Source organism: Adiantum capillus-veneris, chromosome 2, assembly GCF_014529385.1.
Source record: "Adiantum capillus-veneris isolate H3 chromosome 2, ASM1452938v2, whole genome shotgun sequence".
Taxonomy (NCBI): Eukaryota; Viridiplantae; Streptophyta; class Polypodiopsida; order Polypodiales; family Pteridaceae; genus Adiantum; species Adiantum capillus-veneris.
Window position 1 is genome coordinate 3,743,130 of NC_140932.1, and position 16,566 is coordinate 3,759,695.

Genomic DNA, 16,566 nt, shown 5'->3' on the forward strand with positions numbered 1-16,566 from the left:
GGCAGCCACGTGGCGCTCACTAAATCCCATATGCGTAGTGAGTAGGCGGGATGCCGCCATATATAATGCAAGGCGTGGCTCTCTCATTAGCACACAAGAGGAGAGACGGGAGCTCCCCTCCCCATGGCTATGGCGCGAGCGTTGGGAGCGCTGTGGCGGCTGTTGGCGGCGGTTTTGACGCGAGCCGGCGAGGAGGGGCGGCAGTGGCAAGCGGTAGTAGACTTTGCTAATGATGTGGCAAGCGGTAAGTGGTGATGCCCGCGCCCGCTGAAGGCCGAATTTTTTGAAGGAAAGGATTGTACCCCCCCCCCCCCCCCCCCCCCCCCCCACCCCCAAATAGCGACATCGCTATTGCCTTGAAGGGGAGGGGTCCCGCTCTACAGGACGAGAAGCTTGACAAGTGGAAGGCTAAGGGTACTCTAAGGCCAAGAGAGGAGGAAGTCCAGCCGGCCAAAGGGAAAGGGCCAAGGTGTACACCATGCAAGTACATGTCCAAAAATAACATATGCCAAGTGTTGGTAATGCAATCAAATGCTAAAAGAAGCTCCAAATGAAGTGCACGACATAGAAGATCACCCCATTTTCCTTTGTTGGGCTTCCTAGAGGTATCCCTATAAAAGGTTGTAAATGCAAAAATTTGAGGGCTTTTTTGCCTGTGTGCGTAAGTGAAAGTTTGAAGTTTGTGTGTTGCTAAGCTTGCCATTGAAGCTGCACACATTGGTTGTACTACTCTCTATGCAATAATACCACTCACTTGCCCCAATCTCGTGTGTTGCTTCTCCCCATCCCCCTCCTCTTCTCTCTCTCTTCGTGTATTGGCCATTGCTTGCAGAGGGTTTGCCTGCAGCTTGAAAGGTGCTACCAAGAGGGCATATTAGGAGTGTTTTGTGATTCGGAAAGGGTGAGTTGAGCAATGTGGGTGCCTTTGTGTTGTGGGTGTTTTTTGCAAGGTGTGAGGTAGTTGTTTTGTATGCTAAAGCGGAGTTGTTAGTGCAAATCAGCCAAATTGAAGGTGTTTTTTGAGAGGTTAGGGGTGCTGTGGAATCCCTGGGCTATAGAGAGGCAAGTATTTTGTGTGCTGGGTGTGTTCCCTATTCCCCCTCTCCAACGGCATGAAAGGAGCTTCGGAAGAGAGTAAGGGTTGAGCTAGAGGACGCCGAGAAGAAGTAGCTAGGGCTGCCGTTATGTTGCATATACACAGCAGTATTGTGGCCGTCTTCAAGGAGCATCGAGCTCGACACCGGGGCTTGGGTGCGAGGGGTGATTGGTCAATCTTGTGATTGGTCAAAGAGATCAAGACTTAAAAGAGGTTGGCCACTTTAAACAAGTGTGTGAACATAAAAGAGAAAACGAGCTCTCTGTGTAGAGCGCAGACAGTAGATGGTAGGCAAGCTGGATGCACTCGTAGCGGGCCGAGGAGGCACCAATCAAAGGCGCTCAAGAGTCGAAAAGTGCTCAGAAATCTAGGGCGACCACGCTCATGCAAAGATTGCGCGAGTTTGTGGAGGTCAGCGTGCTGCTTCGTCCCGCTGTAAGGGGTTGCTCCCACGAGCCAGGTTAAGCCAAGACCAATGCCAGGCTCTGATACCATGTGTTGAGAACTGTGGCTATGCAGGATGCAGGCGGTGGGGAGCCATGGCATGGAGGAGATGCAGCAGAACGAGAGAGAGAGAGAGAGAGAGAGAGAGAGAGAGAGAGAGAGAGAGAGAGAGAGAGAGAGAGAGAGAGAGAGAGAGAGAGAGAGAGAGAGAGACATAGAAAAAAGAACAAAACAACACGCTATGTTATATTACCATAAAACCTTACATATATATGTAGAGACTTACCATGCAAACTCCACTTTGCACTAATGTTATCTGCATGCCACAAAGCCATATTCCCATGGGCATGACACACGAGCTGAACGTGGGCTTCAATACCCAACAATTTTCGGTGTATGCGAATTGGGGGTGTCTCTCCAGATGCAATGTTGTCTCAAGGAGTGCATTAGTTGCAGGATATGTCCAATAGGGACAGCTCAGGAAGAGAAAGAACTGTTTTTAGCAGATGCAGAGAGAGGGCATCTCTCCAAATGCAATGATGTACACTTGCACCTTGAAGGAATGTTTTTGGCGGATGCAAAAAGCAAGGGTGTCTCTCTAGTGCAGTCACATACGCTTGCATCTTGAAGCTCTGGGCTGTTTTGGGTAGATGCAAAGCGAGGGTGTCTCTCTAGATGCAATCACATATGTTTGCATCTTGAAGTGTTGGGATGTGTTCGACGGATGCAAAGCGAGGGTGTCTCTCCATATGCTTACCCAAGAAGCTTTGGGTTGTTTTTGGCAGATGCAAAGAGAGGATGTCTCTCCACATGCAATCACATCTTCTCTAGGTTGTTTTCCACGTATGCAAATTGAGGGTGTGGGTGTCTCTCCAGATGCAATGTTGTCTCAAGGAGTGCATTAGTTGCAGGATATGTCCAATAGGGACAAGTCAGTAAGAGAGAGAGTTGTTTTTAGAATATGCAGAGAGAGGGCATCTCTCCAAACACAATGTATCCTCTCTTGGAATACACTGATTGTAGGATATGCCCAACTTGGTTAGGGCCAAGGAGCTATGGTCATTTTTCAAAGGGATGCAAAGTGAGGGTGTCTCTCTAGATGCAATCACATACAATATGGGTTGTTTTGAGCTGATGCGAAGCGAGCGTGTCTCTCCAGATGCATGTTTTCTCGTGGAGTGCACTGATTCTAGGATATGCTCAGCATGGTTAGGGTCAAGAAGCTTTGGGCTATTTGTAGCAGATGCGAGGTGATGATTTCTCTCCAGATGCAATCAAATATGCTTGCATCTTAAAGCTTTGGGCTGTTTTGGACGGATGCAAAGTGAGGTTGTGTCTCCAGATGCAATGTTGTCTCAAGGAGTGCATTGATTGCAGGATATGTCCATAGGGTATTCATGATATTTTTGCAAGTATCTATACTAAAGTATAATGGAAAAATGAGACTATTTCCATGTGCTAGCAAGTGCGCTCTCCTTTCTCTTGGTTGACATTCCCCTATTTCAACTCTCTCTCTCTCACACACACACACACACACACACACACACACACACACACACACACACACACACACACAAACTTTTTGAACAAGCGTGTCATCTATGAGGCGTTGGCTCCCGACATACTTTTTTTTTTACCGCAGTGCCTCTCTTGCCCGACATGTGTTGTGAGATGAGAACCCTCTGATTCTCTCATTTCCTCTTCAATGTGGATGTCTAATTCTATGCCATCACTGCTCAACACTCCTACATTAGATTTTGTACCATGCCTTTGTCATACTACCATGCTTTGTGTCACCTTGGCATTGGAGAGAGAGAGAGAGAGAGAGAGAGAGAGAGAGAGAGAGAGGTGAGCAACTACTTCAATAATCCCTCCATCATTTGTGCCAACTATGAAAACAACTAATTAAGGTCATACAAGCACAACTTAATTTAGAAAGTCTTTTTCACACCTTATGAATACCACGTGTGTCATGGTAAGAGCGAGTGAGACCCGCGAGAGGTGGGTCACGTGAGCTAGTTTAATTTAATTACGAGATAAGCTTGCGCACTCTGACTTGCCAAAGGTCGTTTGATTTTTAACCTTAAGCTAGATGGCTACATGCCACATATATTGCAAAGAAAAGTACACTATGTTAAAATAGAGAAGGTATCTTTAATGTCTCCCCCCCCCCCCCCCCCCCAAAAAACAAAAATCAGGCTCCTGCAAAAACTAAAAAATTGATAAGGACTCTAAAAATCAATTGAATTAATCCCAAAAAAAATCTTAAGAGCATACATCTGTGATACCCAATTAGTACAAACGAGGATTCGATTAGGAGCTTGTAATGTAAAGAGCACTTTGCACCCATGCTTGTGTAAAGTGTGAATTGTTGACCTTAAGAAAATTGTTTACTACTAGTATGAATGCTCATAATGGCACATAAGATTCTTATGTTTTCTCTTACATAGAGTAGATTCACACAATAAGGTAATGGAGTTCACCCCAAGACACATAACCGTTGGTTCTAGTAATTTTCCTCCTCCTCCATCCACAAGAGAAACCAAAGAAGCACAAGGTGGATGAGGATGTGTGAATGATGCTAATGCTAAAAGGAGCTAGGAAAGAGAAAGAGCGATCTACAAAGGCCAAAACCAACTCTCTCCTAAGGAGATGGAGAGGCTAAGGAAAGAGAAATTGTTGCTTTAAGTGTGGAGAGCAAGGCCACGTCAACCATTGATGCCCCAACAAGCACACCAAGAAGAAGAATCTAAAAGTAATAATCAAGCAAAGACAAGTAAGAAAGGGTCACCTATGTGCCTTTTTTTTGTGTGGATTTGTGTGTGTGTGTGTGTGTGTGTGTGTGTGTGTGTGTGTGTGTGTGTTTGTTTTGGTGGTTCACTTGCAAAACATATGTCTATCATGTGGGTGCAATAGATGGACATTTTAAATATTTAAAACCTTTTTCCCAAACTCACAAAAGTAAGTGATTGTTATAGAAATATATTGAAAGATTGATTTTTTGAATATATTTTGAAAAAACAAAGATCTGATTAGAAAAGGATATTTTATATTTTGAAATAGTTGCAGAACAAGAAGTTTTCATAGAGTGAAAACCCTAAACCCCCCCTCCTCTTTTACTTTTTTTTTTAGAATGCTATGCATGGGGTGTATACCCAAGATAGTCTTGTTCTGTTTGATCTTTGGATCCATTCACAAACTCATATTCTATGCCTTGGCACTAAACTAAGAAATAGAGCCTTGGAAGTTTCAGATACACTCGAAGGTTACTTGATTGGAACCTCTTGTACTTCCAAGGCTCTATCTGGAACTTTCATCTCACCTACTTGGATCCCTTAGTTTACTGCCAAGGCAAAGAATATGAATTTGTGAGTGGATCCAAGATCAAACAGAATAAGAGTACCATCTTGGGTACTATATATCTTGGTTACATAGCCAAAGCCAAATAGAGGTACAACAACTGAAATTTAGAAGATGCCTCCGGGTATCGAACCTGGATCGTTTGTTATTGTTAAAGATTCATACTTGACTCTGTTTCATACTTTGACTAACTCTATCCAGATTCCAAGGCGTTAGGAAGCGAAATAAATTATTGCACAAAAACTCCATTTGACTCTATTGATATATAGCGATAAAGTGATACACGACAAAGGCTTGATTAGCTCATGAATGATGAGAGACGGCAGCTTAACCAAAGAAAAAAGGAGAAGGAGGTGTGGTGGGTCACTCGGTGAAGGAAACTAAGCAGATATATCTAAGGGTGAGGAATGGCGGAGAGGACGTGGACGTGGACATCTAAGGGGTCGATGCCGGATACTTATATAACACCTAGCTAACATACAGGGAGTCTGGACGCTCCTCCGCGCTTGCCTGCCTCCTGTAGCTTTGTGATGATCCCCGGCATGGCAGCTCCATCACGCCTCTGTTTGCTCATGATTACGCTCCCTTTCATAATATTGCACGCTCATGCACTCACTAACGAGCAGGGCAGGCAGGGCGACCTCTCCGACACCGATGTAAGCCGAGAGCGAGAGAGAGAGAGAGAGAGAGAGAGAGAGAGAGAGTGTGTGTGAGAGTGAGTCAGTCTTTTATGCAAAGTTGAATCGTGACCAACTGCTCATATCATGACTGCATGACAAACTCCAGCGGACGTAAACATTCGATACGCTATTGCAATAGGAGTCCTTTTGTAAACAAGGCCCAATTTTTATCATTTTTGTAAACAAAGAACAAGGGAAGGTTAATAAACTAGGGTCGACATCTGAACGAGTTTTTCCCAAGAAAACAAGGGCCTCCGTTAAAAGAACCCACTGCTTAGCTCAAAACCGCTTTATATTTGCGCTCAAACTTCCTATTGATAATACTTGTAATAAGAGCCATTTTTTGCGACACAAAACAAGCAGAGAAGCGATTGTCACCATAGGAAAACATATGAATTCTGATGAGTGGAATAAGGCTATTGATGTCGTATTGACCGGATAGATTATTGGGTCCTTGCTAAAGTAGAGGTCTTTTTTAAAGAGTCGAGGGATTGCTCCTATGTCAGTCGCTGTACCTATGGCTGGGAGACGTCATGGCTCGGCTCAAGCATGACTCGAGTTTGAAATTTTTTGGTGAAGCTAATAAAATACACTTTCACCATTGTGAGTTTTGCAAAAGAAAAAAAAAGACCCTTACCTGTAAATAAAGAATGAATTATAAGACCATGCAAGGTTCCAACCTTCGAAATAAAGTAAATGTGTGTGTTTAGAACGATGATAGTAGTCATTACTAAAGTTACTCACTTTTAATGTCCAGGCACAGGAAGAGGCAATTCACGACATTGAGGACCATGTGACAGCTCCTATTGATAGTGATCAATACTATGGACCAGGATTTATATCTGCTCTGGACACCGACATCTCAGATACCCTACGTCTTCATACCAGTTTAATGCTTCACAATACTGGTGAATGCTTTGGAGAAGGTCTTGGAGCGATTATTGGATACGACCTTGTTCAGGCATGGGCACTATGTTCTCTTCACAATTATGACACACAATCAAACATGTATATTGTACACAAATCTCATTACCATCATGAATTATACTAGTCTAGCATAATAGAACCTTAAAATGACCTTATGAAAATTGTAGCTTAGAGTAATCTTTAATTTACATAATATCCAACTTTTAAATAGAGTCCTTGATGGAGGTAGAAAGGGGGAAAAAATCCATTATTTCAACGTACATACCTTTGATAGGCTTTAAGCTTTGACACATTAGACTGATCCACAATATTTTCCTTCTTATATACAGGTATTTGTCAACAATATGCTGGACACCATACGAAATCAAATTAGAAATGGATTTGGATTTGGAGTTGTGGTGGAGGGTGCAGGTGATCAAAACTTAGTTGAAGAAGGTCTCTCTGCACAATTCTATTATTGGGTGGAGAGGATAGGTGCATCTGATGATGGAGCAGCCACCCCTAACACAGGAGAGGCAGAGGGTGACTCAGATAATAATTCTGATCGTCATGATGAACTTTCTGTGGTTACAGGTACTAATTGTGCATGAATTTCCACCCCTTGTGTGGGGTTCATGCACAAACACGTGTCTGAGAGACAAAGGTTTGTGTGTGTGTCAGAGAGAGAGAGAGAGAGAGAGAGAGAAGATAAGAGAGATATGCCCTAGCCGTATCAACATTGTGGTGGACCCACAGTGGTTTTTGCATTCAAATTTCCAAAGATGAGGTTCAAGGAAGAGATCAAACATTCCTTAGAAGAGTAAACGTGTGCGACAAGTGGAGAAACCCATATTAGCATGCTCGCATGTGCACATACACACATATACTCATAGAGAGAGAGAGAGAGAGAGAGAGAGAGAGAGAGCGAGAGAGAGAGAGAGAGAGAGAGAGAGAGAGAGAGAGAGAGAGAGAGAGAGAGAGAGAGAGAGAGAGAGAGAGAGAGAGAGAGAGAGAGAGAGAGAGAGAGAGAGAATGCTGATTGGAGTGATCATTTGACATGCATTTATCTGATTAAAGAGATGTCCTTAAAATGAGGTATGTATTAGTTAAAAAACATTTTGGCTACCTAATAATACACTTTCATATATGTTCAGGTGTTCCTCAAAGAAAAAGAAGCTCTTTAGTGAACCAAACTACTAATTCACTTTCAACCAACACCACATATCAGAGACGTCCTTCTCAACATCGACATATTCTTCATAGCAACAGCACCAATAACATTTCACGAGCATCGTTCAATGCTAGCAATACAACAAGAATCATTTCACGAGAAGATGGTTTAATTGATTGCCCCCCATGGTATAATGGTCTCTTTACATCCAATTATGATATCAATGTGCTTGTGAGTACAGATGCTAACACTGATTACCCGGACCTCATATACTCACCCAATGAGCAATACTACTTGGTTATGCAAGATGATTGCAATTTGGTGTTGTACCATGCCATGTCAGGTGGTACAAACAAACCAATATGGGCATGTCCGGATTCTAAATGCTTTAGGCATGGATCACATTGTTATGCTCGCATCAACCTGGATGGGACTTTTGCTGTGTATAATAGTAATGGTAAACCACTTTGGTGGACCCCTACTCAATGCACTAGTGGACCTGGTTGTTGGTCTAGAACCTACCTCGTCGTACAAGATGATGGGAACCTTGTCCTTTACCTACAGGAAACGGGGGAAGCCATTTGGGCTTCAGGCACAGATGGACAATAAGCCATAATCTTGATTACATCAACATAAACATTTTTATCATTTATAGCCTAGTTCTTTGGTGTTACTCTTCTTCAACATTGAATTGTGAGGACCATGCACAATCTGCCACAATGGCCTCATGCTCCGGTCATTTTGAGAGGGATGGTGGAGGTATCTTGCAAGGAGATGGAGTAAGTAGGATTCCCACTTATGTAATTTGTAATTAGTGGTATGTTGTTGTGTTGAAACTTTGATTTCCTTCTATATCCTCTTTGAGAACAAGTCTATTGTGGGTGGCAGCCGGATCAGGCTTGGTGACACCCTATATGGGGTTTAGTTGATATCTTATAGGTAGTGGTGTTGTTCATGATATTAGAGACACAAAACATCACTGTTGTGTGGGTTATTTTGTAATTTTCTTTGTCAATACATATTTCTTACTTATCTATCACTCCTACTCGCTCGCTGTAAAATAAAAACCCCTATAACCTAAGCAGATTCTCTCCCCTAGTTGCGAGCCCTATCCCACTTATCTCACCCCCTTCTTCCACTATGAAAATCTCCACATGTTTACCGCAACCTTTTACTGCATGTCATAAAGAGAGAGTCCAAAATGGGTTGACCATGAAGAGAGAGGGAGGCAAGAGCACATTTTTTTTTCATTTCAAGTATTGCCACAGATATTACCCGAAACATTACCGTAGATATTGCTACACACATTCTCACGCTGATTACCGACCCCGCTTTAGCGGTTTGCCATTCAAATTTTTGTGTTTTCCCCTACTCTGTTTATGAAAAAAATTTAGAGAACATTATTTATTTTTCTACAAATGAAAGAAAAATGAGATTAAAACATTAAACAATAGCTATGTAGATGGATAAAGATGAAAATACGAAGAGGAAGCTCCATCCTAGAATTATGCATGCACCTCGACATGTAAAGCCTCGATGTGTGCCTCCACACCTTGCTATCATGGACTAGGCATTGTGATGACACGTGATCAAGGGCTAGATTAGTTGGAATTGACTCTCAAAATACATTGGGTTGTTGTCTGATGATTGACTAAGTAGATCTCTAGGGGAAATGTGGAAATGCAAATGCGTTGTGAAATTATCATGGTTCACAAAATTAGAGAGAGAGAGAGAGAGAGAGAGAGAGAGAGAGAGAGAGAGAGAGAGAGAGAGAGAGAGAGAGAGAGAGAGAGAGAGAGAGAGAGAGAGAGAGAGAGAGAGAGAGAGAGCCATGAATGGGAAACATGACAAAAAATTTCATAGAATAACGATCTCTACAAGTAGCTGGATCTAAATCTAAGCCCATGTTTCCTAAACTAGAGAGCAATTGAATTGTTGTTTGTGGATCTGCTGGCTTCGTCATCTTCCATTTCATTATCAGCATCATGGAAATCATCCTCATTGACATTGGCGATGCTGGGACTTGCATCATCAATATTTTTGTCCCCTGTCTCACCCTCATCCAAAGTAGTAGGTGCGAGAGGATTGAAGATGGTCTCTATTTCATTAGTGACAGAAATGGTTCTTCCTCGAGGTGTTACGGGAACTACGCACCAAAGTTTTGGTTGATGGATTGACGGGACATGGACTCGATATAGATGACCTATAGAAAAGAAAAGAGTAATGAGTGACATTGGTATTATGCTACAAGCAAATAAGGGTAAAGAAGGTTTACAATCACCTGCTCACAATTGCATGTAAAAACTAAGTTGTCATACCTCTTCGTGTGATACACACTAGAGTCCACCATGTAGAGCCCATTCTCATGTCGTCTAGACATGTTTGAAAACCACTTCCATGCAAAGATGGTATGGAAGGTTCTAAAATTGACCTTGAGTATCCTTTCAATAGTCCCACAATACCTGGATTCATCACCATTTGTTTCAAAGTTTCCCATGACACCACAATCCATGGTGGTTCGACACTCATCAATGTGGCGTGTGCGAAAGTGTCACGCCTTTGACCACATAGAGTTAAACAAAAGGCACTAAACAATGAAAGAATTATACACTCAACTACAAAGTTAGAATCAAGAAAAATGAATACTGATATATATGAGTATTGTATATACCCTTGGCACATAACCTCGTGCATACTCCCACTCTTTGTTGGTGATGTCCTCTCCGCATGCCTTTACTTTAGTCATTATCTCATGGATCCACCCAGCACTAATGAGATCTATGAAACATACAAGGTGTCCAGGAACTAGGGGTGCCCTCCTGTCTCGAGGAGATTGCTTCCATGCTTCCGACGCTTGTAAACGCCTTGACTTCGCCATTGTGCTTCTATTTACCCACTTGGTCATAACCTTTGCATTGAGGATTCAAAAGTTGTTGACGACTCGGCGTAGATCCATGTCCATGCTAAAGAATTTCTCCTTTCCACTTGGTAGGTGTGAAGTCATCCTCTTGATCTGACCACATGCGAGGCATTGAGGGATCAGCTTGTGCCAAATACTCTAGAATGTAAACAAATGCCCCTTGCGCGATCCATCCTTCGGCGATGCATGCCTCTAGCTGGGGCCGTAGTCACACAAAATATTTAATAGTCTTTAAAAACCTCTCTAGAAAGAACATTATCATGCATGCACTACTCCACATATAGCAATCTCCTCAACCACATGAACCAAGAGGTGTGTTTGGATAAGAAGAATGGATCAAGGAAATGCTCCCTCAATGGCACACGCAGTTTCCACGGTAAGCAACTGAGCAGCATGGAGAGCATCTATTTCAATTTCTTTGGATCTCACAAACCTACAAGATAACACACAAAAGTACACTAAGATGACACACTAGAAGATATAGTGTATATTGAAAAGTTTAGTTGAATAGAAATATGAGGTGCCTTACTAACTTCTCGAGTTTGAAAATAGCTTCCCTCACTTTCTTGTCTCGGTACACGCACATGCTCACTGATAAAATGAGCTACAATATCAAAATATTGAAGTACCATATGGTTTAGTCTTGCATGCCATTCAATATCTATACACAATGAGGAAGAAGATAGAGAAGAAAGTTATAATTACCTGTAACATCTTGTGCCAATCATGGGTCTTCAACCCACACAATTGAACACTTCCACCTTTCTTTGCTTTTGTGACCTCATATACCCCGTGGGTATTCAAAAAGATGCAATGGAACCCTTCACTCGATCTAGCTCAATTTTTTTTAGAATCTATAGGGCCTTAGGAAGAACAATCTTCCCATTTGGGGCTCGACTGGAGCGACAAAGGTGGGGAGACGTTTCAAGGCCCTCAAATCCTCTCTAGCACCCAAAGAGTCCTTTTTTCCTGTAACCACATAAGGATACCCCTCGCAGTGGCTTGTCTCGTGTCCTTTGGAAGGGAAACATCCACAATGGGAATGTCCTTCCGCAACTCCTCCAACTCCTCGATGAGGGGATCGAGGTAGACATTCATATTTTCCACTTTGTACTTCCTTGGCACAAGCAAAGAAAGAAGGATATTTTTGAGTATATTGACATTCTTGGTAGTCTTCCAGGGTGGAATATAATAGTTGATGATCACCACGGGGCCAAGTGCTCCATGATGTAGACTTGGTGCCATAGGGATTGACACCGTCACTTACCATGCATTTTAAGAGAGAGAGAGAGAGAGAGAGAGAGAGAGAGAGAGAGAGAGAGAGAGAGAGAGAGAGAGAGAGAGAGAGAGAGAGAGAGAGAGTCAGTCTTTTATGCAAAGTTGAATCATGACCAACTTCTCATCTCATCACTGCATGAACTCCAACGGACCCTAAACACCTTAGCATAGTGGTGATTATAACCAAGAGAGCATTTGATACGCTAATGCAAGGTTTTCAATAGGAGTCCTTTTGTAAACAAGGCCCAATTTTTATAAACAAAGAACAAGGCAAGGTTAATAAACTAGGGTCAACATGTGAACGAGTTTTTCCCAAGAAAACAAGGGCTTGCGTTAAAGGAACCCACTCCTTAGCTCAAAACCGCTTTATATGCCAATTATTTGCACCCAAACTTCCTAAGATAATACTTGTAATAAGAGACATTCCTTCCGATACAGGAAGCAATTGTCACCATAGGAAAACATATGAATTCTGATGAGTGGAATAAGGCTATTGATGTCCTATTGACCGGATAGATTATTGGGTCCTTGCTAAAGTAGAGGTCCTTTTTAAAGAGTCGAGGGATTGCTCCTATGTCAGTCGCTGTACCTATGGCTTGGCACACATCATGGCTCGGCTCAAGCATGACTTGAGTTTGTAAATTTTTGATGAAGCTAATATAATACACTCACCATTGTGAGTTCTGCAAAAGGAAAAAAAAGACCCTTTCTTGTAAATAAAGAATGAATTATATGACCATTCAAGGTTCAAACCTTCGTAATAAAGTAAATGTGTGTGCTTAGAACAATGATAGTAGTCATTACTAAAGTTACTCACTTTTAATGTCCAGGCACAAGAAGAGGCAATTAGTGACATTGAGGACCATGTGACAGCTCCTATTGATAGTGATCAATACTATGCACCAGGATTTATATCTGCCATAGACACCGACATCTCGGATACACTACATCTTCATACCAGTTTAATGCTTCACAATACTAGTGAATGCTTTGGAGAAGGTCTTGGAGCGATTATTGGATATGACCTTGTTCAGGCATGGGCACTATGTTCTTCTCTTCACAATTATGACAGTCAAACATGTATATTGTACACAAATCTCATTACCATCATGAATAATACTAGTCTAGCATAATAGAACCTTAAAATGACCTTATGAAAATTTTATCTTAGAGTAATCTTTCATTTACATAATATCCAACTTTTAAACACAGTCCTTGATGGAGGTAGAAAGGGGAAAAAAATCCATTATTTCAACGTACATACCTTTGATAGGCTTTAAGCTTTTTCACATTAGACTCATCCGCAATATTTTCCTTCTTATGTACATGTATTTGTCAACAATATGCTCGACACCATACAAAATCAAATTAGAAATGGATTTGGATTTGGAGTTGTGGTGGAGGGTGAAAGTGATCAAAACTTATTTGAAGAAGGTCTCTCTGCACAATTCTATTATTGGGTGGAGAGGATAGGTGCATCTGATGATGGAGCAGCCACCCCTAACACAGGAGAGGCAGAGGGTGACTCAGATAATAATTCTGATCGTCATGATGAACTTTCTGTGGTTACAGGTACTAATTGTGCATGAATTTCCACCCCTTGTGTGGGGTTCATGCACAAACAAGTGTGTGAGAGACAAAGGTTTGTGTGTGTGTGTGTGTGTCACAGAGAGAGAGAGAGAGAGAGAGAGAGAGAGAGAGAGAGAGAGAGAGAGAGAGAGAGAGAGAGAGAGAGAGAGAGAGAGAGAGATGACCCTAGCCGTATCAACATTGTGGTTTTTGTATTCAAATTTCCAAAGATGAGGTTCAGGGAAGAGATCAAACATTCCTTAGAAGAGTAAACGTGTGCGACAAGCGGAGAAACCCATATTAGCATGCTCGGACGTGCACATACACACATATACTCATAGAGAGAGAGAGAGAGAGAGAGAGAGAGAGAGAGAGAGAGAGAGAGAGAGAGAGAGAGAGAGAGAGAGAGAGAGAGAGAGAGAGAGAGAGAGAGAGAGAGAGAGAGAGAGAGAGAGAGAGAATGCTGATTGGAGTGATCATTTGACATGCATTTATCTGATTAAAGAGATGTCCTTTAAATGAGGTATGTATTAGTTAAAAAACATTTTGGCTACCTAATAATACACTTTCATATATGTTCAGGTGTTCCTCAAAGAAAAAGAAGCTCTTTAGTGAACCAAACTACTAATTCACTTTCAACCAACACCACATATCAGAGACGTCCTTCTCAACATCGACATATTCTTCATAGCAACAGCACCAATAACATTTCACGAGCATCGTTCAATGCTAGCAATACAACAAGAATCATTTCACGAGAAGATGGTTTAATTGATTGCCCCCCATGGTATAATGGTCTCTTTACATCCAATTATGATATCAATGTGCTTGTGAGTACAGATGCTAACACTGATTACCCGGACCTCATATACTCACCCAATGAGCAATACTACTTGGTTATGCAAGATGATTGCAATTTGGTGTTGTACCATGCCATGTCAGGTGGTACAAACAAACCAATATGGGCATGTCCGGATTCTAAATGCTTTAGGCATGGATCACATTGTTATGCTCGCATAAACCTGGATGGGACTTTTGCTGTGTATAATAGTAATGGTAAACCACTTTGGTGGACCCCTACTCAATGCACTAGTGGACCTGGTTGTTGGTCTAGAACCTACCTCGTCGTACAAGATGATGGGAACCTTGTCCTTTACCTACAGGAAATGGGGGAAGCCATTTGGGCTTCAGGCACAGATGGACAATAAGCCATAATCTTGATTACATCAACATAAACATTTTTATCATTTATAGCCTAGTTCTTTGGTGTTACTCTTCTTCAACATTGAATTGTGAGGACCATGCACAATCTGCCACAATGGCCTCATGCTCCGGTCATTTTGAGAGGGATGGTGGAGGTATCTTGCAAGGAGATGGAGTAAGTAGGATTCCCACTTATGTAATTTGTAATTAGTGGTATGTTGTTGTGTTGAAACTATGATTTGCTTCTATATCCTCTTTAAGGACAAGTCTATTGTGGGTGGCAACCGGATCAGGCTTGTTGACACCCTATCTGGGGTTTAGTTGATATCTTATAGGTAGTGGTGTTGTTCATGATATTGGAGACACAAAACATCACTGTTTTGTGGGTTATTTTGTAATTTTCTTTGTCAATACATATTTCTTACTTATCTATCACTCCTACTCGCTCGCTGTAAAATAAAAACCCCTATAACCTAAGGAGATTCTCTCCCCTAGTTGTGAGCCCTATCCCACTTATCTCACCCCCCTTCTTCCACTATGAAAATCTCCACATGTTTACCGTGACCTTTTACTGTGTGTCATAAAGAGACAGTCCAAAATGGGCTGACCAAAGAAGAGAGAGGGAGGCAGGAGCACATTTCTTTTCATTTCAAGTATTGCCACGGATATTACCGGGAACATTACCGTAGATATTGCTACACACATTGTCGCGCTCATTACCGACCCCGCTTTAGTGATTTGCCATTCAAATTTTTGTGTTTTCCCCTACTCTGTTTATGAAAATTTTTTAGAGAACATTATTTATTTTTCTACAAATGAAAGAAAAATGAGATTAAAACATTAAACAATAGCTATGTAGATGGATAAAGATGAAAATACAAAGAGGAAGCTCCATCCTAGAATTATGGGTGCACCTCAACATGTAAAGCCTCGATGTGTGCCTCCACACCTTGCTATCATGGACTAGCCATTGTGATGACAAGTGATCAAGGGCTAGGTTAGTTGGAATTGACTCTTAAAATACATTGACTTGTTGTCTGATGATTGACTAAGTAGAGCTCTAGGGGCAATGTGGAAATGCAAATGCGATGTCAAATTATCATGGTTGACAAAATTAGAGAGAGAGAGAGAGAGAGAGAGAGAGAGAGAGAGAGAGAGAGAGAGAGAGAGAGAGAGAGAGAGAGAGAGAGAGAGAGAGAGAGAGAGAGAGAGAGAGAGAGAGAGAGAGAGAGAGAGAGAGGAGAAAGCCATGAATGGGCAACATGACAAAAAAACAAATTCATAGAATAACATACACAAAATGTTTTTAAATCATATTCAAAAAGATCTCTACAAGTTGCTGGATCTAAATCTAAGCCCATGGATCCTAAATCAATAAAGCCTGAGCAATTGAATTGTTGTTTGTGGATCCGCTGGCTTCGTCATCTTCCATCTCATCATCACCATCATGGAAATTATCCTCATTGACATTGCCGATGCTGGGACTTGCATCATCAATCTCTTTGTCCCCTGTCTCACCCTCATCCAAAGTAGTAGGTGCAAGAGGATTGAAGACGGTCTCTACTTCATGAGTGACAGAAATGTTTTTTCCTCGAGGTGTTATGGGAACTACGAACCAAAGTTTTGGTTGATGGATTGATGGGATATGGACTCAATATAGATGACCTATAGAAAAGAAAAGAGTAATGAGTGACATTGGTATTATGCTACAAGCAAATAAGGGTAAAGAAGGTTTACACTCACCTGCTCACAATTGCATGGAAAAACTAAGTTGTCATACCTCTCTGTGTGATACACACTAGAGTCCACCATGTAGAGCCCATCCTCATGTCGTCTAGACATGTTTGCAAACCACTTCCACTCGAAGATGGTATGAAAGGTTCTAAAATTGAGCTTTAGTATCCTTTCAATAGTCCCACAATACTTGGCTTCATCACCA

The 16,566-nt window shown here is 41.8% G+C and overlaps 2 protein-coding genes across 2 annotated transcripts; both read left to right on the forward strand.

Moving 5' to 3' along the window:
* The first annotated feature begins 5,334 nt into the window (after positions 1 to 5,334).
* On the forward strand, positions 5,335 to 8,566 carry LOC147462288 (uncharacterized). Its single transcript, XM_086525871.1, has 4 exons — positions 5,335 to 5,556; positions 6,338 to 6,595; positions 6,837 to 7,080; positions 7,641 to 8,566. Exons 1-4 carry the CDS (start codon positions 5,431 to 5,433, stop codon positions 8,264 to 8,266), a joined length of 1,254 nt encoding a protein of 417 aa, XP_086381997.1. The 5' UTR covers positions 5,335 to 5,430; the 3' UTR covers positions 8,267 to 8,566.
* A 4,021-nt stretch (positions 8,567 to 12,587) lies between these two features.
* On the forward strand, positions 12,588 to 14,811 carry LOC147462289 (uncharacterized). Its single transcript, XM_086483298.1, has 4 exons — positions 12,588 to 12,620; positions 12,686 to 12,889; positions 13,184 to 13,427; positions 14,007 to 14,811. The coding sequence occupies exons 1-4, from the start codon at positions 12,588 to 12,590 to the stop codon at positions 14,630 to 14,632; spliced, it is 1,107 nt and encodes a 368-aa protein (XP_086339424.1). The 3' UTR covers positions 14,633 to 14,811.
* The last annotated feature ends 1,755 nt before the right edge of the window (positions 14,812 to 16,566 follow it).